Raw genomic sequence first — 22,390 nt, forward strand, 5'->3', positions numbered from 1 at the left:
GCAGTAAATATATGAATGAGATTTTTGCAAAGGGTCAAGGTATTACTGAAGACTAGGATTATCAATTAAACTTCCTGGACTCTCCTTCTCAGGACACATGCTTAATAATTTGTGGAGTGAAAGAAAGAATCACACCAGACTATGTTATATGTATGTCAGGGTGTATTCATGAAGACAGGAAAAAAGTTTCCTCCCAGGTGTCTGGGCCAAGCTGCTGCTGCTAAGTCGCTTCAGTCGCGTCCGACTCTGTGCAGCCCCAGAGACCGCAGCCCACCAGGCTCCCCCATCCCTGGGATTCTCCAGGCAAGAACACTGGAGTGCGTTGCCATTTCCTTCTCCAATGCATAAAAATGAAAAGTGAAAGTGAAGTCACTCAGTCATGTCCGACTCCTAGTGACCCCATGGACTGCAGCCTACCAGGCTCTTCCGAAAGCTAGAGTTGTTCTTTTTTGTTGTTTTTGTCTGTGATAACAGACCCTCTTGGTAAGAACCTACCTAGATACAGTGTTGTTTTTGTGAAGTTGATAGAGGAAACATTCTATTGCTAACTTGATGTGCTTTCTTGTATGGCTTCTTAAGAGATGATGTTTAGTTTTTTGCTAAAATCTTAAGTTATATGCAAAGAGAAGAAACAGTCTGTGTAATTAATTTTGTAAAAAATTTGTTATAACTGAGTTGGACAATTCTGGAAGAGATTTGAGTAATTGAGATTTTCTCTTGCTTCCAGTGAAAGGGAAATATTTCGGTTTACTTACTTTAGGCTATAAAAATAGTTTGTTCTTCCTTTGCCTGCAGCAAGACTTACGAACATAAAGTCCCAAAACAGATTTAGTATTAATTTTTAAAGCTTCCCCATATTTCTACCCTCATCTACTGTAACTAATGTGCCCGAATGTAAAATGGAAAAAGTTGAAAATTTCCACTTGTGCTTTTTGAGCTTTTCAGAGGTATTATACATTCTGGATATAGTAAAAGATACTGGGCCTTATACAGTGCTTTTTGTGTGAGGAACTCATAAACACTAATGCATTGATCCTAACACAGTACTTGATTGTGACTTAAAAGGTCATGAGTTACTGCTGTTACAGAGAAAATTTTTTAAAGATTGGAGGAAGAGCTGTGATTTACAAATATTGTTTGAAAGATATCTAGATAAAATTTGATACAGAAAACTGAAAAATTAAAGTGGGGGGGGTTATTGTTTGTTCAGTTTTCTTTTAGCCTGCAATAGATTTTTATCTCCCTTCCTTTTTTTCTTGTCTATGTATATCCTAGAAGCCTGATTCCCTTCTTAAGCCCTGAAGGCAAAATTTACTTTTAAACTTTTATTCCTTCTCAGCCAAGAAGCCTTCAGCCTGAGGATGTTTCCTGAGGAAGTTGGTCATATTAACATAATAATGCATTTTATTTGTTCTGAGTTGGGAGATGATCCTTCTGGTTTTCTTCATTTAGTATTTGTGGCATATGGTTATTGATGAACATAGTGGTCAAGTGGCTTAATCTTCAACCTTTTTGTGTTTTTAGGTTTATTCTTCAATCCAAGGAGGCAATTCATAATCAGCTGTTAGAGAAACAGAAGATAGCAGAAGAAAAAATTAAAGAATTGGAAGTAAGTAGGTTTTGAGTGAGTAATGATAGCTGTAGTCAGCTTTTAGGAGAAAAGTAATGATCTCATTTTGTCACATTAAATGAAAATGTATGCCTACCAAGGTCATGTCACATTGTTTTTATTTTTTCTGATGGTGCTAGAGCTAATGATGCAGTCTTTTTATGGCAGTGTATGACCAAAAAAAAAAGACTAGTCTCTTAAAACTTTAGGGAGTTTTGATACTCTAGGATAGAATATTGTTAACCTGAATGTTTCTTCCATTGCCTTTGAATGAACATGTTTATTCTTAAAAAAAGCACAGTGTGTATATAAATACCACATATTGTGGTAGATGGGTGTGAGAGTGGGTAATGATAATAGGAGTTAAAGAATCTAGATATCTAGAATTACAACATATAAGAGTCATATAAGGACAGAGTGAGTAGTAAGCTGTAATTGGGCTTCCCTGGTGGCTCAGACAGTAAAGAATCCGCCTGCAATGCAGGAGACTTGGGTTCAATCCCTGGATTGGGAAGATTCCCTGAAGGAGGGCATGGCAACCAAGCTAAAACTAATTATCTATCTGAAGGATAGTGCTCCCGTCAAGAAAACAGTCTTTTTTATCTTAAGGAAAAAGATGATGGGTAAGAATAATAACTTTATAAGTGTTTGGAAAATTGGGAGTTTATTATCATCATTTTCTTACACATTAAAACCTTTGCTGTTGCTGTTTAGTTGTCTGACTTGTGTCTGACTCTTTGTGACTGGGCCCATGGACTGTAGCCTGCCCAGCTCCTCTGTCCAGGAACACTGGAGTGGGTTGCCATTTCCTTCTCCAGGAGATCTTCCCAACACAAGGATCGAACTGGGGTCTCCTGCATTGCAGGTGGATTCTTCACCAGCTGAGCTACCAGGGAAGGCACCTGGGAAGTCCTTAAAACCTTTAATGAAATAGTTTTCTTGGACTTTGGTGAATGGTCTATCCTCTATGTAGTAAAAGTTGGATAGGACAAAAAATTGGTCATTATTTTTGGGGACCAGGATTTCCTGAGATGGGGGTGGATACAGTGACTTCATAGGTCACTTTATCTAATTTCTTTGAATACTATTTGAGGCAGTGGTTCAGAATCTGACTCAGCCTTTTACTGAATTGATGAGACATCCCTTATAGCCTTTTGGGGATTTCTCAGGGACACCAACTTGGCATGGCCTGGGCAAGCATGTGGTGTTTTAGGTTACTTAGGCTTATTTTTGTTTGACTACTGATGAAAATTTAAGTAGACTTGATAATGGCTTTGTAGCTTAGAAAATGTATTGTGAAACAAAACAAATAAGCAAACAACAGAAAAAAGAAAACTTACCTTGTAGTAATCAGGTTTTTATTATTTCCTACTTTATAATTTTTGTCAGCCTAACTCTTTTAGGTTGAGTTTTGCAAACAAAAATACCTTAAAGAAAAAAAAAATTGAACAAAACTATTTCATGTAGAGTACCAAAAAAAAAAAAAGAAAATGTGTTTTTGCAATTGTTGATAGATATATCTGAACATTGTCCTGATGAATAAGTGGCAAAGTAATGTATAAATAATTCTCTTTTTATGAAAACAAACAAAAGCCAAGATCTGTATATGAACATTGAATATGATTTGTTGTAAGTATGTGTATTAAATTAACACTAGTTTCCCTAAGGAAATTAGATGGGGTATGGCTGTAATTGTTTTTTTTTTAATAACCTCTCTGTTGGATAAATTGTAACAAGTATATGTTAACTTTCATAGTTAAAAAGAAACATTAGGTAAAATTGCCTCAGATGATGATTTTAGCATTCTATTTAGCTCTGGTGAATATCAGGAAATTCATTTTCCAAAAGTTTCCTTTCATGGAGTCTCTTAAATATTGGTAAGAGTATTCTGATATCTGTCAGATTATAGAATAGATTAGCTCGCTTGTTGGTATTTGAAATGCTTGTTAACAACTATAAGAAGAGTAATTCTCTTTGGGAACTTCCTCTTCTTCCTACCAACTCTGTTAAATCCTTAAGATTTTAGTTTAGGGCTACTTCTGAGAAGCATTTTCTGATTCCTCAGTATTAAGTGCTTTCCCCTTGTTCTAATTTTTCTAGTTTCATAGCACTATGTGAGGATTTGAGCATATAAACTATTATCAGTTGAAGTCATTACAGATATTATTTCCTATTACTTGGGAAGCCTGATACAGATTCATAGTTTTTCCCAAGGTCTTCCAGTTATTACTCTGCCTTTCAAATATAGTCTCTTCTTTTGAGCATTAGTATTTCTTGCTAGTCCAACATAATTATCATTATTGTTATTAATTTGTACTTTCAGATCCCTTACTGTTGAGGAGGCATAATTTATACAATAACTCTGCAGGCTAAGGCCAGGCTGCTTCGTTTAGCACCTGTCATCCCTTATGAAGTAAGGTTTTTGGTTTGGGTCAAGAGTTCCAGTTTCTGACCTGGTTACGCTGGGTATGCCTCTGCATCCCCTACCAGTAGTCTATATAAATGACGCTATGGATCAACCATGACATAGCATAGGTGCTGGTCTGATCTGAGAGCCCACCTTCGTTAGTATTTTCTAGACTGCCTTTTCTCCACCTCCATTCTTGGTTTCTTTTTGCCCTCTCCATATTTTTTCCCCCTAGTCCTTAATTTATGAGTGCAAGGATTACCTGGAATTTGTTTAGCTTTTAATAATGCTAGTATGCTGTGCCAACATTGTCAACTAGCCTGGTATCTCACTTTCTGGCCCCTTTCCTTTTCTGGAGCAAAAGTGGGAATACTATAATGTCGCACTCATGTCCTTAGTTCCCCAACCAGGGATTAGACCCATGGCCCCTGCAGTAGAAGCCCAGAGTCTTACCCACTGGACCTCCAGGGGAGTCTCTGGTCTCATGTCCTCTTGATAGGGAGTTATATTACCTACTAGAAGGGTAGAAACAAGTACCATGTTAACCTTGGGAAGACAGGCTATCTTTTTCTTTTTAAAATTCAGCATTTTACATTTTAATACCCCTGTGTTGGTTTTTCAGGCTATAATCAGTTTCTTGGGTTAGATTAGGAAGTGACTTCATAACAGACTCACAATGTGATAGTGTTATATAGATTTTTACCTTTCCTTTATAAAGATGATTGATCAGGTTCTGGGAGCAAATGTCACAGTTTCATCCTCGTGGTGATTAACAGACCAATGATGCTACACCAATTGAAGAGAAAAAATAAAATGATGCCTTTAGTGTGGTAGAGTAACCATGTTGTTTATGCCATTGAGGGAATTCATTACTTTTTAAAAAAATACTGATAACAAATAACTTTAAGGAAGCTGGCTGAGTATATGACACATAATACAGTATATGTTATTAGAAAATACAAAGTTGTGCTTCTTAAAAATGACATGCATATAATTGGGATTTCTGATTAGGACTTCGTGTGTCTCATCTGTCTGTATAAAAATAATTTTTGAACTATACAGCATTGCTACGTAAAGTACAAGTTTTTATTTTTTTGAGATTTAAGAGTTTAATTAGACACCCTATCATTAAACTCACAGACATTTTTGAGGTATCAGACACAAAATATAGTAGTAGTCTAGTGTTGTTTGCTCAGCTCTGTCCGACTCTTCACGACCCGATGGACTATAGCCCGCCAGGCTCCTCTGTCTGTGGGATTTTCCAGGCAAGAATCCTGGAGTGGATTGCCATTCCCTTCTCCGGGAAAGTACAAGTTTTTAAAAATCTTATTTTTTTTATGGCTGCTCTGGGTCTTTGTTGCTACTTGCGGGCTTTTTCTAGTTGCAGCGTGTAGGGGCTACTGTGTAGTTGCAGTGTGGGGCCTTCTCATTGTGGTGGCTTGCTGGGGGTGTGGGCTCAGTAGTTGTGGTCCACAGCATATGGCATCTTCCTGAACCAGGGATTGAACCTGTGTCCCCTGCATTGGCAGGTGCATTCCTAACCACTGGACCACCAGGGAAGACCTGAGTTGTTTTGTTTTGTTTGTTTTTTTTTTTTTTAATTTCAGTTTTAGTTAAAGTTGACCTAAAACCTTATTGATGGATTGAAGAGATATGTATCTTCTAAAGAGTGAAAAATACATCCTATATTTTTGCTCCCTTTTTGGGGGTAAAAAAAAAACCAATTACTTGTGGACTTTTACAGTTGCAGAAACTTAGATTCAGCATTTAGATGAGCTAGAGCTTAATTTTTGACCCCTTTTGCCTTTTGACTCTCAAGTATTTGAAATACTTGAGATAACTGTAAGCTTTCAGTGATGCGTTTGAATACATTTTGACCGTCATTCTCCTGTGTTCTCTCTCATTGAATTACTGCTTCAGGCTCATCTGCCTAAAGTCTAAAATTCACCTTATATTTTAGGCACATGCAAATACTGGTTGACCACTTTCCTTCCTCTCTTTCTCTGACGTGGTTCCCACCCTTCCACCACCCAGGTTAGCTCAGCAATGACACAATAAAAATAAGAATAAGGAAATTAAGACATTCTGTCCTGCATAATACCACTCTGACGCAGAATGTTTCAATCCCAGAGTTGTGAAATAGCTCTCCAGCCCATGCTATAAGTAAAATCTGAGAAACTGTGAAAGTCCTGCCTCCTCCATAAAAATGGCTATTATGGTCAGATGATAGTTCCTGAAACAAGTAGGAAGACTAGTGGCAAGAAAATTAGGAGAGATACTTGCCACTAGGAAGACTAGTGGCAAGATAGGAGGTGCCTGTGACACTCTGCAGTTGGCTGAGTTCTGAGACTCTGATGAGAAAATGTTTTGGAGTAGTTCCCATGATTAAGGATATTTCACTCTGCCTAAGGAGGATCATTTTTTCCACAGCATGGGTGGTGACTGGTAGGCACTTGGATGGATGCCTAGTTTTTGCCCTAAATACTTCACTTTTGGGCTGGTACCTTTATGTGTATGATGGGACACCCTCTTTGGAGGTGATGTCAGGTGGACACTACTGTATGTTAAGTACTGATTGTTATCTGTGTTTTCAGTGAAGAGAGAAGGGCAGGTGAGAGCAAAGCCAGTGGCAGAATGTTTTACATATATTAAACAAGAATTATACCCAATGGTTCATCTGCTTGCATACCTCAAAGTTTAGAATCCATTAAAAAATTTGTCATTTATTTATTTTGTAGTGAAATACAGCATTTACAGAAATATGTATTAAAATTCATGTAGTTTAATCAGTAATGATAAAGCAGTCACCTGTAACAATCATCCAAGTCAAGAAAGCAGACATTGACAGGACACCAAGAGTACCACCTGCTTCCATCGCCTGTTCTCCCCCTCCCCCAGGGAACTCAAACTTTTGGATATTTATTTTCTTTTATAAAAAGTTTTACTACCTCTGTAGGTACCCCTCAAAAGTTTTTGAACTTTATATGAACAAAATCAATCTCCATTTTTTTTGCTTTTCTTCTTTCCCTCAATATTGTGTCTGTAAACTATTCGATATGTTCATGTTGAGATTGTGATTTGTTCATTTTCATTGCTATACGTAGTCCATTATATAGTTGTGCCACAATTTATCTTTCCAGACAGCTCATTTTTAAAACTTTTAATTGCAGGATGATAGCTTTATAGTGTTGTGTTGGTTTCTACCATATACCAACATGAATCAGCCATTGGTATACATATGTCCCCTGCCTCTTGAACCTCCTTCCCACCTGTATTCTATCCCACTGGTCTTGGTTGTTACAGAGGACTTGGTTGAGCTCCCTGCGTCATACAGCAAATTCCCACTGGTTGTTTTACATATGGTAATGTATTTGATTCAGTGCTAACTTTGTCAATTCATCCCACCCTCTCCTTCCCCCACTATGTCCACAAGTATGTTCTGTATGTCTGCATCTCTGTTGAGACCCCCCAGATTGATTGATCAGTACCATTTTTCTAGATTCCATATATATATGCATTAATATATTTGTCTTTTTCTTTTTGACTTAGTTCACTCTGCATAACAGGCTCTAGGTTCATCCTCAGATTTGTTCTTTTTTATGGCTAATATCCCTTTGAATATATGTACCTCCATCATTCGTCAATGGACATCTTAAGTTGCTTCCACGTCCTGGCTGTTTCAAGTAGTGCTGCAGTGAACATTGGGGTACATACAGACAGCTCATTTTTAGCCTTAAGAAGACAAGATGTTTTCATAAAATATTTGCATAGTTTATCTCTTAGCCTCTTGCTGAGGAGATCTGTTTTCCAGAGACATCTCCTACTCTATCCCAGGAAAGTTTGAATGTCTGGAGAGAAGTGAAATATAAAATGTCTCTGCTCTAAAAGTTAGCTTGGTGATTACCCACCTTCAGTAGTAACTAGATGGCTAGGCATGTCTGGCGTCTTTAAAATTAAAAAAAGAAATAATTGCAAGTTTAGTAAATAATCTCTTTTCTATGTTGATTTGAATTTGGGAGTCTTGGGTGAAACTTCTCTTATTGTTCCATATGTTGCGATTTCAGATATGAGTCAGTTCAGTCATTCAGTCGTGTCTGACTCTGCGACTCCATGGACGGCAGCATGCTAGGCTTCCCTGTCTATCACTAACTCCCGGAGCTTGCTCAAACCCGTGTTTGAGTCAGTGATGCCATCCAGCCATCTCATCCTCTGTCGTCCCCTTCTCTTCCTGCCTTCAGTCTTGCCCAGCATCAGGGTTTTTTCACGAGTCAGTTCTTTGCATCAGGTGGCCAAAGGATTGGAGTTTCATCTTCAACATCAGTCCTTCTAATGAATATTCAGGACTGATTTCCTTTAGGATGGACTGTTTCATCTCCTTGCAGTCCAAGAGACTCTCAAGAGTCTTCTCCAATCCCATAGTTCAAAAGTATCCATTCTTTGGCACTCGCTTTCTTTATAGTCCAACTCTCACATCCATACATGACTACTGGAAAAACCATAGCTTTGACTAGATGAACCTTTGTTGACAAAGTAATGTCTCTGCTTTTTAATATGCTGTCTAGATTGGTCATAGCTTTTCTTCCAAGGAGCAAGCGTCTTTGAATTTCATGGCTGCAGTCACCATCTGCAGTGATTTTGGAACCCAAGAAAAGTGTCACAGTTTCCATTGTTTCTCCATCTATTTGCCATGAAATGATGGGACTGGATGCCATGATCTTCATTTTTTGAATGTTGAGTTTTAAGCCAGCTTTTTCACTCTCCTCTTTCACTTTCATCAAGAGGCTCTTTAGTTCTTCACTTTCTGCCATAAGGGTAGTGTCATCTGTGTATCTGATGAATACTTATCTCTTTGTAGAGTTCATTTGCATTCTCAGCATACATAAAATGAATGTTTTAAAATAATTTTAGTTACTTAAGACTTAAGTCTAAAAGGGCCTGATGGTTGGAAGGCTAGAGTTATAGTGAACTATATATATAATAAAAAATATGTATATATTATACACACACACACAGACATATTCCATGTCCTGGTGTTTTAGGACGTGTAGCTTAATGTAGCTAGCTATGTGATTCTCCTCTGTGGCTTTCAGAGAACAGTGAATCTGAAAAAGCCCATGTATGGTCCTTTTTCTGGTTGAGTATTTATTGGTTATTATCAATTTTATCAGTATCTTGGTCAGTATATATGTGATATGATTCAGGTGCTAATATTTGCCCAAATGTAAACTGTCTGTGGTATATTTCATTTCCTCAGTAGAAGTATTTCAGTTCTGGTAAGAACTTACATGTAACCAGTCCAGATAGATTTGCCCTTTATTGACCATTTCTTGTTTGTGAAGTGCATATTACAGATATTTTACCACATACTCCTTTGATTTGATCTGTTCATTCCTGTGTCTTCATTTTGTGATTAAGATTTTTAAAAGGTTTTGCATTCCAGTTAGTCCAGAATTCAGCTTTTTGCATCTTGATTCAGTTATTCTTTTCTTCTAGGATGCATTCCCAGGGTGGAACACTTGTCCATGACCACACCAGACTCTTCCTTTGAATGCTTTAGAGGGTTGTTGACCTCAACCTTTGCTGCTGTATGCTTTATTTGGTCTATACTTTTCTTTGTCTAACCATAAATATTTGTCCTTAGCCTCCTCCCTCCCATGCCTGAGAGTTCCTCCATTCATTTTCAGGCTGCCTAGTGAATTATTTCTTTTGACGAGTTAGAATTTAAATTTTGTTTTCTGTTATTTGTATGCCTCCTTGCTCTTGTAACTTGATGATGAGGTAACGTTGTCAGTATACTTTTCTTTGGACTAGATTTTTGGGATTTCCCAGGTGGCAGTGGTAAAGAACCCACCTGCCAATACAGGAGACATGAGATGCAGGTTTGATCCCTGGGTTGAGAAGATCCCCTAGAGGAGGCCATGGCAACCCACTCCATTATTCTTGCCTGGAAAATCCCACAGACAAAGGAGTGTGGAAGGCTACAGTCCATAGGCTTGCAAAGAGTCAGATGTGACTAAAGTGACTTTTCACACACAGCACATACTAGATTCTTACTCTCATCAGTCTTTATATGATAGGTCTTTAATCTGAAGTAATAGATGCTGGCCAGAAGAAATGAGTTGTTCAGTACTTAATGTGGACAGGCCACACCTGTATTAGTGAGCACACTGTGTATGTTAACTCAAAAACACAAGATCCAAACTGATATTTGAACCATAAATGGAGATCTCAAAGTCAACTAGACTTGTAGTAGAGCATTCATTACTCTAAATTCCTAATTTAAATACTAAATTCTCATTTAAATACCTTCTGTTGAGTTATGAGTTCTGGATTCTAGCCCTTGCTGTATTCTAACCCTCGGTGTCCTCATCTGTAAAAGAAGAAGGTTGGACTAGAAGATATCTAGGGTCACTTCTATTACATTTATTGTAAGAACCTTCTTCTTTTTTTGAATTGCCACTTTAGAAGCAAAAATGCCCCCTTAAAATGAAAAGATGGAGGTAAGCAGACTAGAACAAAAAAACCCAGTTTCCTTTCTATTCAGATCATTATCTTAATTTTAAAAAGTGAATTATAATCATATTTTTGCAGGTAAATAAAATTAGTTGTCTGCAGCTTTGCCAGCTAAAATGTAATACAAGGTGACAGCATATCCTTTGATCTTTGCAGTAGATGTTTAAGTTACTGAAATCACAGAGATTGTGTGTGTGATGGCTTAAAGGTAGTTTACATTAGGTATCACCTGTTCTAGAGATACTTTTGGATAGAGCTGTGTAAGGGCTTATTAACTCTACATTCATAAAGTAGCATTCTCAAGGAATGTTATCATTTGTAGTGTTTTATCTTTTAGTGATCATGTGAAATACATGATCCTTAGAATAGTGGCAAAAATATTAAGAAAATGTTGAAAAATTATTAAACTCCTTGAGTGTATGTGGACATTTTTTATAAGTGGCAAATTTTATAAAATGTGTTTTAATGAATTTTAGTTAATCTGCTGATATAGATAGTTATACCGCTTAGGACTTTACTATTTTTATTTTTACCATTTTATTCATTTTTCAAAGCATTTTTACTCCATTATTTAATTTAAAAGTAGTGTCTATGGTTGATGCTGTCTTGCTAATTATGATTAATCAAAGGATTTTCTCCCATCTCACTTTGTCTTGTTTCAAACAAATCTCTCACTTGCCACCAGGATAATAGAAATATTTGAATTCCATCACTATTCATGAGGCTGTTTTTTGGGTAGGTAATTATCTTGTGAGGGAATTTTTCCAAAATGGACACACATGCATTAAACTCCTAACTTTTGTATAAAACAGTTTAGTTCATTTTATTCTGCTTTTGTTTTTAAGAAAACACATGAGGGTGGAACAATACTTCATGTCAGGAAGCATTATCAGTTTCCACTGATGTTTTATACATGCTCTGTTTTTATATGAGACTCTAAAAGCTCAAATGCTGTGTGATGCTATAAAGACATGGAAAATGATTCTTTCTTAGGGTTGGAGGAAGTGATGACTAGTGTTTTGCTGGTAGTATCTGATAATCCCCCCTCCCTTTAGCTATTCTAGGCATGTTTAGTTGTCGGGCGTTGTCAGACTAAATTGCTAAAAATAACAAATAAGGGGGAGGCTGTTAGAAGACCAGCTCTTGCCACTGTCTGTAATCTGTTTAATTTAGTTCCTAAGGAGAAAGGGCAAAAGTAACATGGTGCCATTCTCATTGAATGGGTTTTTTGTTTGAAGTGCTGACAAGTACATTGTTTGAGCTCTCTCTTTTCCCAAACCCCATAGGGCTCACATATGTACATCCACTTATAGTGGAGAGCCAGAGCTGGGGGACTCAAAGAGCATGTTCTAATCAGTGGTTATGCTTGAGATTAACCAAGTGATTGTGTTCTTGTGCATAATTTTAATGTGGTTTTTGACAGTGGAAATGTGCAGTTAGCCTGTGAGAGAGGGTGAGGTGGAGAAGATGGTGATTAGAAATGGATATTGTAAGAAGAGAAATCTATATAGCACTCTCTATTACACTAATTCAGTGTTCCCAGAGAATCAGGTTGTTTAAAATTAACCACATATGTGACTTCAGTACATCTGCATGTATTGATAATTTTAACTCACATTGCCAGCATAAACCTTTCTGTGGATTTGGCTCTTGATCTTTCTTCACCTTAACTTCTTTCTAGTAATAGAAATAACTTTCTGTAAAGTGGAGATAGCAATCTAGTCAGTCCAGTTCAGTCGCTCAGTCGTGTCCGACTCTCTGCAAACCCATGAACCGCAGCACGCCAGTCCTCCCTGTCCATCACCAACTCCCGGAATTCACCCAAACCCATGTCCATTTAGTCAGTGATGCCATCCAGCCATCTCATCCTCTGTTGTTCCCTTTTCCTCCTGCCCTCAATCTTTCCCAGCATCAGGGTCTTTCAAATGAGTCAGCTCTTTGCATCAGGTGGCCAAAGTATTGGAGTTTCAGCTTCAACATCAATCCTACCAATGAACACCCAGGACTGATCTCCTTTAGGATGAACTGGTTGCATCTCCTTGCAGTCCAAGGGACTCTCAAGAGTCTTCTCAAACACCACAGTTCAAAAGCATCCATTCTTCGGCACTCAGCTTTCTTTATAGTCCAACTCTCACATCCATACATGACTACTGGAAAAACCATAGCCTCGACTAGATGGACCTTTGTTGGCAAAGTAATGTCTCTACTTTTCAATATGCTGTCTAGGTTGGTCATAACTTTCCTTCCAAGGAATAAGCATCTTTTAATTTCATGGCTGCAATCACCATCTGCAGTGATTTTGGAACCCAAGAAAAGTCTGTCACTGTTTCCACTGTTTCCCCATCTGTTTGCCATGAAGTGATGGGACCAGATGCCATGATCTTAGTTTTCTGAATGTTGAACTTTAAGCCAAATTTTTCACTCTCCTCTTTCACTTTCATCAAGAGGCTCTTTAGTTTTTCTTCACTTTCTGCCATAAGGGTGGTGTCATCTGCATATCTGAGGTTATTGATATTTCTCCCGGCAATCTTGATTTCAGCTTGTGTTTCCTCCAGCTCAGCGTTTCTCATGATGTACTCTGCATATAAGTTAAATAAGCAGGGTGACAATATACAGCCTTGACATACTCCTTTTCCTATTTGGAACCAGTCTGTTTTCCATGTCCAGTTCTAACTGTTGCTTCCTGACCTGCATACAGGTTTCTCAAGAGGCAGGTCAGGTGGTCTGGTATTCCTGTCTCTTTCAGAATTTTCCACAGTTTATTGTGATCCACACAGTCAGAGGCTTTGGCATAATCAGTAAAGCAGAAATAGATGTTTTTCTGGAACTCTTGCTTTTTCTATGACCCAGCGGTTATTGGCAATTTGATCTCTGGTTCCTCTGCCTTTTCTAACTAGCTTGAACATCAGGAAGTTCACGGTTCACGTATTGCTGAAGCCTGGCTTGAAGAAATTTTAAGCATTACTTTAGTAGCGTGTGAGATGAGTGCAATTGTGCGGTAGTTTGAGCATTCTTTGTCGTTGCCTTTCTTCGGAATTGTAATGAAAGCAATTTAGTACTTGTTAGTAAAGCTATTGAAGATCACTGAAGTGAAAGTCACTCATTTGTGTTCGACTCTTTGTGACCCCGTGGACTATACAGTCCATGGAATTTTTCAGGCCAGAATACTGGAGTGGGTAGCCTTCCTCTCCTCCAGGGGATCTTCCCAACCCAGGGATCAAACTCGGGTCTCCTGCACTGCAGGCAGATTCTTTACCAGCTGAGCCACAAGGGAAGCCCAAGAATACTGGAATTGGGTAGCCTATCCCTTTTGCAGGGGGTCTCCCTACCCAGCAATTGACGATGACTGAAAGAATGAGTTGTGTCTTTCCTGTCCCTTGTTATGCATTTACCAGCAGTAGAGTGTGTGAAAACTGGAAGCAAATTTGCAGTTATATTTCTGGTGTTCCACATTCTTTGTTGACTGACCTGAGCATTTATTGATTTTTATATTCTGAAGTTGCTTATTGATTTTTGCGTCTGAAGTCCTATCCAAAAATTCCTTTGTGTAATTCTTCTGTTTTTTCAGTGTGTGTTTTGTTTTGGTTTGAATCTGGCCACTTTACTGCCAAAGAAAGAATGGATTGCTTTTATTAGAGATTCTTGCTAAGGAGTATCTTGGGAAAGCCTGTTTTTAATGAAGATCCTGATACTTACCTAAAGCTTTGAAATCTGAGCAGTTGGACACTGCAAGCTTTGGGAATGCTTATTCCTTTTAGGCATTTCTTAAGTCACCAACCTGCCTTACTGCCTAATTTAATGAAACACAATCATTTAAACTGAACTAAAGGGTCTTAGAGATATAGTTTAGAGCACAGTCTTCAGCACTATCTGTGCTATATAGTTGATGATGAAGTCTTGTGACTCATGTGGAATGACATGTATGGCAGCACTTAAAACCTTTACAAGTAGCTCAAGATTGATATCATTTATGGCCAAGTTTAATCATCTCTAGAAATTTATGTAAAAAAAATCACTTTGCACTTCTGGATTTTTGAGGTTCAAATTCAGATCCTTCATTAAGTCAGGCTTAGTGTCTTTATCTCTTTAGAGACGGCATGAGAGGAAAATAAAAGGTAGATGGTGATGGGAAACAAAAGAGGAAGAGGAGCTTCTGGTACTAGAGTTGATCCTTAAAATGGATCAAGTTTTGAAATTAATTGTAAAATGTCAGCTGCCTTAATTTTTAAGTGTTGATGCTTTCAGTATCAGGGTTTGAATTTCCCACCTACAGTGGATTTTTCCTTCCTTTGGCCTGTGTGTGCACTCAGTCCCATCCACCTCTTTGACCCCATGGATTGTAGCCTGCCAGGTTCCTCTGTCTATGAGATTTTCTAGGCAGAATGCTGGAGTGGATTGTCATTTCTTCCTCCAGGGGATCGTCCAGACCCAGGGAGCAAACCTGCATCTCTTCTGTCTCCTGCATTGGCAGACAGATTCTTTACCACTAGTGCCACCTGGGTAAACAATGCTAAGATTCATGAGATAAGACTCTGGCCAATAATAAGTAGGCCAGAAGAAGTGTATGCATGTAAAAAAAATGCATCTTTAAATATTTGTTGGGTGTCTTGATTATACAGTGTACTTTGGTGTTTTGACTAACTATGGAGGTTTTTTGTTCTTATTTTGCTACATCAAGGAACCTACAGTCTATTGTAATACTGTGTGCCATGCACTATTATAGGCAAAGAAGACATAATTAGCAAAGACCCTGATGGCATGGAACTATATTATGGAGAATGGGAGTGAGGGGACGGATAATAAATAATTGATAAATGTTAGAAAGAAAAACAACACAGGATAAAGAGAGAATGGTGAGATATATATAAGCTGTCTCCTGTAGTGCTGACAGGGATAAGGTGATATTTGAGCAGAGAGACCTGAAGAGAGTAAGAGAGCAGGCTGTGTGTACATCTTGGAGAAGAGGGTTCTAAGAAGAGGGAACAGCGGGTATAAAAGCTCTGGAGGTGAGAGCATATTTGATGAGTTGTGGGAACAGCAAGGAGGCCATGTCAGCTGAGAGGTATCAGGGAATAGATTATATAGGGCTTTGTAGGCCATATTAAGAATTTTGTATTATGGTCTGAAGTTGGGAGTTTTGGAGAGTTTTGAACGAGAGGAATGATATTGTCTGATTTACATTTAAAATCTCATCATTCTGGATGCTTTGGTGAGAATGGACTATGGAGAGTAAGTGTGGGAGCAAGGAGACTTGTCAGGAGGCTGTTGCATTAAGATTGATGGTGGCTTGGCCCTTGGTGGTGGCAGTGGAGATGATCAGAATCTGGATATATTCTAAGGTAGAGCCAAAACAACTGAGTGTAGGGATGAAAGAAAGACTGAAAGTTTTGAACCTGTTAACCAAAGAGTCATACCTCCTTCCTCCCACATATATCACTCATCACCTGTTGTAGAGATCTGGATTGGGTTCATGAGAGAAGGAGGCATTTTAGCTGGGCCTTGGAGATCAATTAGAACTTTATTATTAATACATAGGATTGGTTCAGGGGAGTCAGCATTTCAAAGCAAAAAAAATGCTATGACCAGAAGTCGAAAATAGAGATAGAATGGAGAGTTAAAGTGAGAAACGAAGCTGGAAAGGCCTAAGGGAAAGAAGTGAAGGGTAAAATGAATGAAATCAGTATGGTGTATACTCACTTTTAAGTTCTCCTTGTTCTGGGCGAGCAGTTATTCCCAGTGCAATGCTCTTCATTCACTGTGGTTTCCACACAGCACTCCATGTGTGATGGGCTCCACAGAGATTCCCTGTGTTTATGGGAACATATATGCTGTTGATAATTCATAGGTCAGTATTTCTTAGTCAATTTCCAAGTTTCAAAAGTAATTTTAAAAGCAAATTGAAAGTTTGTTTTGGGTCTTGTTAACCTTTGAGACACCCAAGTAGAAATGTTGAATAGACAGTTGGAAATAGGAATCTGGAACTCCAGGCTAGTGAAATAAAATTGAGAATTGTCTATAAATTGTCAGTTTATAGGTGGCATTTAAAGTCATAGAACTGGATTAGATCAACTAAGGAGAAAAGGTAGCTGCTTATAGGAGATATAAAAAAGGTTCATGTACTGAACCAAGGGCAGGATGTAAAAGCTCTGTACAGAGGTGTGGACAGTGTGCAGTGTGAATTCAGAGAACTGAGTGAACACCCCCATGGGCAAGCCTCTGCTGTGAAGGGGCCAAGCTGCAGAGATGAGACTAGCTTCCTTCATGGTTAGGGGGCTGTGCGGGCCCCTGGTTTTGTGCTGCAGCAGACACTGTCAGCCCAGTTAGCCCTGAGTTTCTAGGGCTTTGTGGCCTTCTCTGATTAGCACTGACCTGGAGCTGGACAGGCCTGGTCTGTTGAGGGACAGTTTGCTTTTTCTGGGGAGAGACTGCGGAATGTAGAGACCGACATCTTGTTAACCTCAGAGCTGACCTGGCTCTAGGGGCTACAGTGCAGGGAGTGGTGCAGCATAGATCCTTAAAGCACAGGGGATTGTGACACTGCCTGTGCGTGTCTGGTTTCTTGGGTGAGACCTGAGGGAGGAGTGTGCTTGCATGGGTGGGAGCAAGCGTGCCTGCTGAAGTTTTATAATACAGTGCGTTCACTGTTGTTTATATACACTCAATACATATGTATACAAGGATGCAGTCTCCTGCCCTCTTTCAGTATATGTTAAGAAATACTTAAACCTTTAGAATATTTTTTGAGTTCCTCTTACAAATTCTTAGCAAGTAACTGGCACTGCTTTTCTGGGCTCTGATAAGCACAGCATAATCCCTTGACATAATTATTAAGAAGATGAACTCTGGAATCAGTGAATATGAATTTGAACTCTGACTCTGCCACATACTATCACCTTGGGTAAATTACTTAGTGTTTCTAAGCCTGAATATACTTTTCTATAAAATAGCAACAACAGCAGGGTTGATGGATAAGGATAGTAGATAACCCTCTTATTTCCTGTTTAAGTATGGAATCAACTGAAAGTTGGGCATATTGATATGAAAATTTAAAATATATTTTACTGTTGTTACTGGTGAAGGTTAGGTTGAAGGATGTGTCTTAGGTGTACAGCAGTAATAATGATTTCTAATACTGATCCAGAATAAGTTACCCAGCAAATCTCTGGAAGTTTGGGACAAGCACAGGTCTCTCTCTGCAGAGGCAGGGAGAGCATATCTGTCAAATTTATGAGGAAAATGTGTACCTTCTGCAAGTAGGCAGATCCTGGCAGAGTGGCAGGGGCCAAGCCATAGTTCTTTTTTCTAAACATACCAGTCAGAAAAGCCAGTAGTCTTCCTGAGAGTAGGTTGGGGAGACCAGGATGGATAGCTGGTGAAAACTGGAGGTGAAGAGAATCAGCATTTCTTCCTTCTTACAGGAAGTACCTACCTCATAAGATGATACATACAAATCACTTGGTGGCTGGCATACATTAACTACTCGGTAAATGCAGGGTTTTGTTAATTGCATATGATGGATGCTCAGTAACTATTTACTGATGGAGCATTTTGCCACCACATGCTTATAAGATAAGTTTCCTTTTAACTGGGAAAAAAAATAAAGGTCCACAAATGTACAAAACTAATACAACAAACACCTGTGTACTCATCACCCAGAGCTAACAAATGTTAGCATACTGTAATGTTTATTTTTTTTTTTTACAAAAATAAAACCATACTAATGAAATTGAAATCTGCTTTGTAACTTGCCTCCTGGCTATACATTCGTTTCATTCCCACTAACTAGGAGAAACTACTATGAGCTATTAGGTATAACTTTCCAAGCCATGTTTCATAACATCCTATAATCAACAAATGACATTATATTGTTCTTGTCTTTAAGTAACTTGCCTTTTTTTGAGTTCTGTTCACACTAATAAATATATGTAATTTATTCAGTTTACTGCAGGATATTCTATAAGAACATGTAACTTTCTGTATTTTATTCAAAGGATCCATTGTTGATAGCTTTAGTGTATACATGTAAATGGGGGCAAGGGACCTGATGACTCCTTTCACATGTAGCATAAATACAGACATTGTTAAGGCTAGTCAGTGGGCTCAAGGATGCAAGTCCAACAGGTTGGTGAGATCTCCTGCTCTCACTTCCTAATGGCCATGGATTCTGTGGTGAAGCCATCTCCTAAACTAGCTGGGCGGGATTGAAGGCGGGAGGAGAAGGGATGACAAAGGATGAGATGGTTGGATGGCATCACTGATGCAATGGACATGAGTTTGAGTAGCTTCCGGGAGTTGGTGATGACAGGGAAGCCTGGTGTGCTGCAGTCTTTGGGGGTTGCAAAAGTTAGACACGACCGAGTGACTGAACTGACTGAAACTAGCTGGCCTCTGCCAGTGTTTTAGAAATGGAGATCACATGTCCTTCACAGAGTCGGAATCAGAATTGATGAGAAAGAGAGGGCAGGCCATAGTGGGAACCCAGGATTCCAGATTCTAATTTCCAACCACCTTTGCTCTGAAAGAAATGAGGATTCCTCTGCCATGGTTGGATACTTCCAGTAGCTGGGCCTTCTAATATTAGTGATCCTTTTCTTATAAAATTATAAACCCCTAAACACCAACTTTTTGAGTAAAGAGATAAAGTGGCTTCTAAGTGGCCTTGTGTCTGGAAATTGAAGGAAGGGCAAAAGAAAAACCACCCCTTGAATCATGTTTGCAAAGAGAAGTGTGCCAAGTGCTCTTTTATTACTCCAGTGTCATTATAAATTTAATTGGTCTTATGTCAGCTACTTAGATCAGAGCTAATAGCATGCTCAACTCTATTCTGTTTGTACCAGTTCCATGGTAACTTGGGTGGGTGTGGAGTTGGGACAAGTGGCAGCTGCGACGTCCGGTCTATGGAGTGATTTCATCATGATATGAGCCCCTTTATCAGCCTGGATGGAGAAGTGTCACTGGGCAATGTGACCTGACTTTCCAGTGCCCTCAGAGCAATGAGCCAAGGCCTTGGGCTGCTTGTCCGACCTAGAGGTTTAGCTCAGAGTTAGAGAGCAGTGATTTCTTGGTGACATGAACAGGTGTAACTATCAGTTTCCCTTTTCTCTTTCTGAGTAAAAAGAAAGCTGAGGTTTTTTGAAAGCTTTATAAAATAACCCTTTGGTGTTAGAGTGAGTTTGTAGTTCTCTGGTTCTGCCCTCTGATGACCTGTACAAATCAGCAGAGGAGGTGCCCATGAGTCATGCCTCTGTGCTTATAGTGGCTTTGAGCTCTTACTTGTTTTCACTGTCTCCTGGTCCTTTTATGGGTTTCCGGTTGCCGTATCTCTATTTTTTTAGTTGTATAAATATGTTACTTGATTGGAAAGTAATATTGTGATCACATAGAAGTTTCCTTGCCTTTGTTTGTCCATAGTCTCTCCCAGAGTACCTTATAAACTCATGAAATGTTAATGCTTCTGCTGATAACATTAATTTTCAGAAATTAATATGTCAGTTTATTTTATCCTGCCTGGTTTGTGTATGTGTTACTGTCAGCCTCTGGGTGGAGTAAAGACTAATTTGCTCTGAAAATAATTCATTCGGAACTTGCATTGCTATGCCTGTTTTTACAGCCTTATTACTGTCTAATTCTAGAACATGTTCATCACCCCCCAGAAGAAACCCGTTAATCATTAAGCATTTGCTTCCCATTTCCCCTTCCCCCAGCACCTGGTAATCATTCATCTATTTTCTGTCTTTGTAGATTTGCCTGTTTTGGATGTTCGTATAAATGGATCACACAGTATGTGACTTTCTGAGTCTGGCTTCTTGCACTTAGCTTAGTGTTTTCAAAGTTCATCTGTGTTGTAACATGTATCAGTACTTCTTTCCTTTTATGGCTGAATAATATTCAGTTACATGGATATACCACATTTAGTTATCTGCTTATCAACTGATAGACATTTGGGTGGTTCCTACTTTTGGGCTGTTATGAGTAATGCTACTAACAATCACAAGTTTCTGGTACTACACCTGTCTTCATTTTTCTTACTTGGATATATACCTAGGAGTGGAATTGCTGAGTCTTACAGTTATTTTGTCTTTTCAATTTCTTGTGTAGCTACTAAACGGTTTTCCATAGCAGCTGCATCATTTTACATTTCCCACCATCATATATGAGGGTTCTGATTTCTCTGTCTTCATTAACACTTATTTTCCATTTTTGATTGTAACCATATTAGTGGGTATAAAATAGTATCACATCGTGGTTTTGTTTGCATTTCCCCAGTGAATAATGATGTTGAACATCTTTTCATGTGCTAATCGGCCACTAATATATCTTCCTTGGAGAAATGTGGACTCGAGGGTCCCTTGCTTGTTTTTTAACTGGGTTGTATATCTTTTGTTGTTGAGTTGTAAGAAAATAGAAATTCTTAACTTGCGTGGAGCAAAGAGTAGAATCAGACTGACTTCTGGCTTTTGCCACACAAACTTGCATGTTAGTCTTGCCACCACAGGTGAGTCAGTTACACCTCCACTTTTAAGAATGCAAGGTGTTGCCCTTACTTCCGCTTTCAGAAGGCACTCCTTTGTTCACCTAACCCTTTACCATGCCTACAGGCCAAACTCCATCGTAAATACTGTTGATTTGATTCTCTTGCTCTTCTTATAAGAGGGCAAACTAAAGACAAACTGAAATAGTAAAACTTGTTTTATTTGCTCATTTGGAAGACTTGTAGAGTTTCGATAGTCCTGTTGATAGGTCAGGCTTTCTGACCCTGGAGAAGCAGAAGAAACTAATGCATATTAGAAAATTTCCTTTTGTAAAACTTGTTTTCATGAGATTTACTATGTACTGTGTACATGTATTTCTCAAATACGATGAAACTTAGAATAATGTTCTAGTTGGGCTCTAATTTTTAGGGTTTTTTGGTTTGTTTATTTTAGAAAGGAATCAGAGACCCCAGGGTTGTGATATTGGTAGTTGTCTTTGCAGGAAAGTTATCTCTTTCCTGCAGGCCCTGAATCAAACACTTACCATGCTTAGTATATAGTTAGGAGATTTGTACAACACACAGTTCTCAGTTGTGGCATTGCGTGATTGCTGAAGGATATTTTCTTTGTGTGTTTATTTCCTGAATATAGCAATTCGGCCCTTCTAATAATTTCCTTGGGTGTAAAGTATACTGATACTCTACAACTCTTGTGTTAGACCTGTGTGAAGCGCAGTGTCTCCTTTGAAGTTAAGAGGTAAAATTATTTTGTCCTGACACTTAACGTATTCTTAGGGCTCATCTGTGACAATTAAAATATCAGGTGGTTTCCCTTCATGAAGTTTTAGGGTCAGGTCTCAAAGAGCTATAGACTTTTAATTTATATTTTCAGTTTTTTTGGCTGTGCTGCTTGGGTTGTGGGATCTTAGTTCCTCGGCCAGGGATTGAATCCAGGCCCTCAGCAGTGAGAGCAAGGAGTCCTAACCACTGGACTGCCAGGAAATTTCCTAGACGTTTTAAAGTTGGAAGATATTCCAGAGGCCACTTGATGGAACACTCTGCCCACTGCCCTCAACATTTTTGATGTGTTGTCGTGGTTCCTACTTGAACACATCCAGTGATTTCTAGTCATCTCATCCTTTTTTCCTGAACCACTCTTCTCTTGGTTTTTATGAATCAGTGCCCCTCCTTTTTAGATATTACTTGCTGGTTCCTCTTCTTCCTTTCATTCTTCCTAAATGTTGACTTCCTGTAAGGCTAAGTCCTTGTATTCGGAGTTCTTTCTCAAAGAATTCCAATCATTCTCATGGCTTCAAGTACCTATATGTAAACTTGTATCTCTAGCCCAGACTTCTGTGAACTTCAGGGATGCGATCTAGTTTTCTTTTCA

The 22,390-nt window shown here is 38.7% G+C and overlaps 1 protein-coding gene across 1 annotated transcript in view; it reads left to right on the plus strand.

The window, feature by feature from the left end:
- The window catches only part of PFDN1 (prefoldin subunit 1), a 73,112-nt gene that overhangs the window by 39,779 nt on the left and 10,943 nt on the right, over nucleotides 1-22,390 (plus strand). Inside the window, exon 3 of the mRNA XM_040239919.1 lies at nucleotides 1,525-1,609. Within this exon, the coding sequence (XP_040095853.1) occupies nucleotides 1,525-1,609 (85 nt within the window). The remainder of the gene's footprint in view (nucleotides 1-1,524; nucleotides 1,610-22,390) is intronic.

This window comes from Oryx dammah, unplaced genomic scaffold, assembly GCF_014754425.2.
Source record: "Oryx dammah isolate SB20612 unplaced genomic scaffold, SCBI_Odam_1.1 HiC_scaffold_5, whole genome shotgun sequence".
NCBI lineage: Eukaryota > Metazoa > Chordata > Mammalia > Artiodactyla > Bovidae > Oryx > Oryx dammah.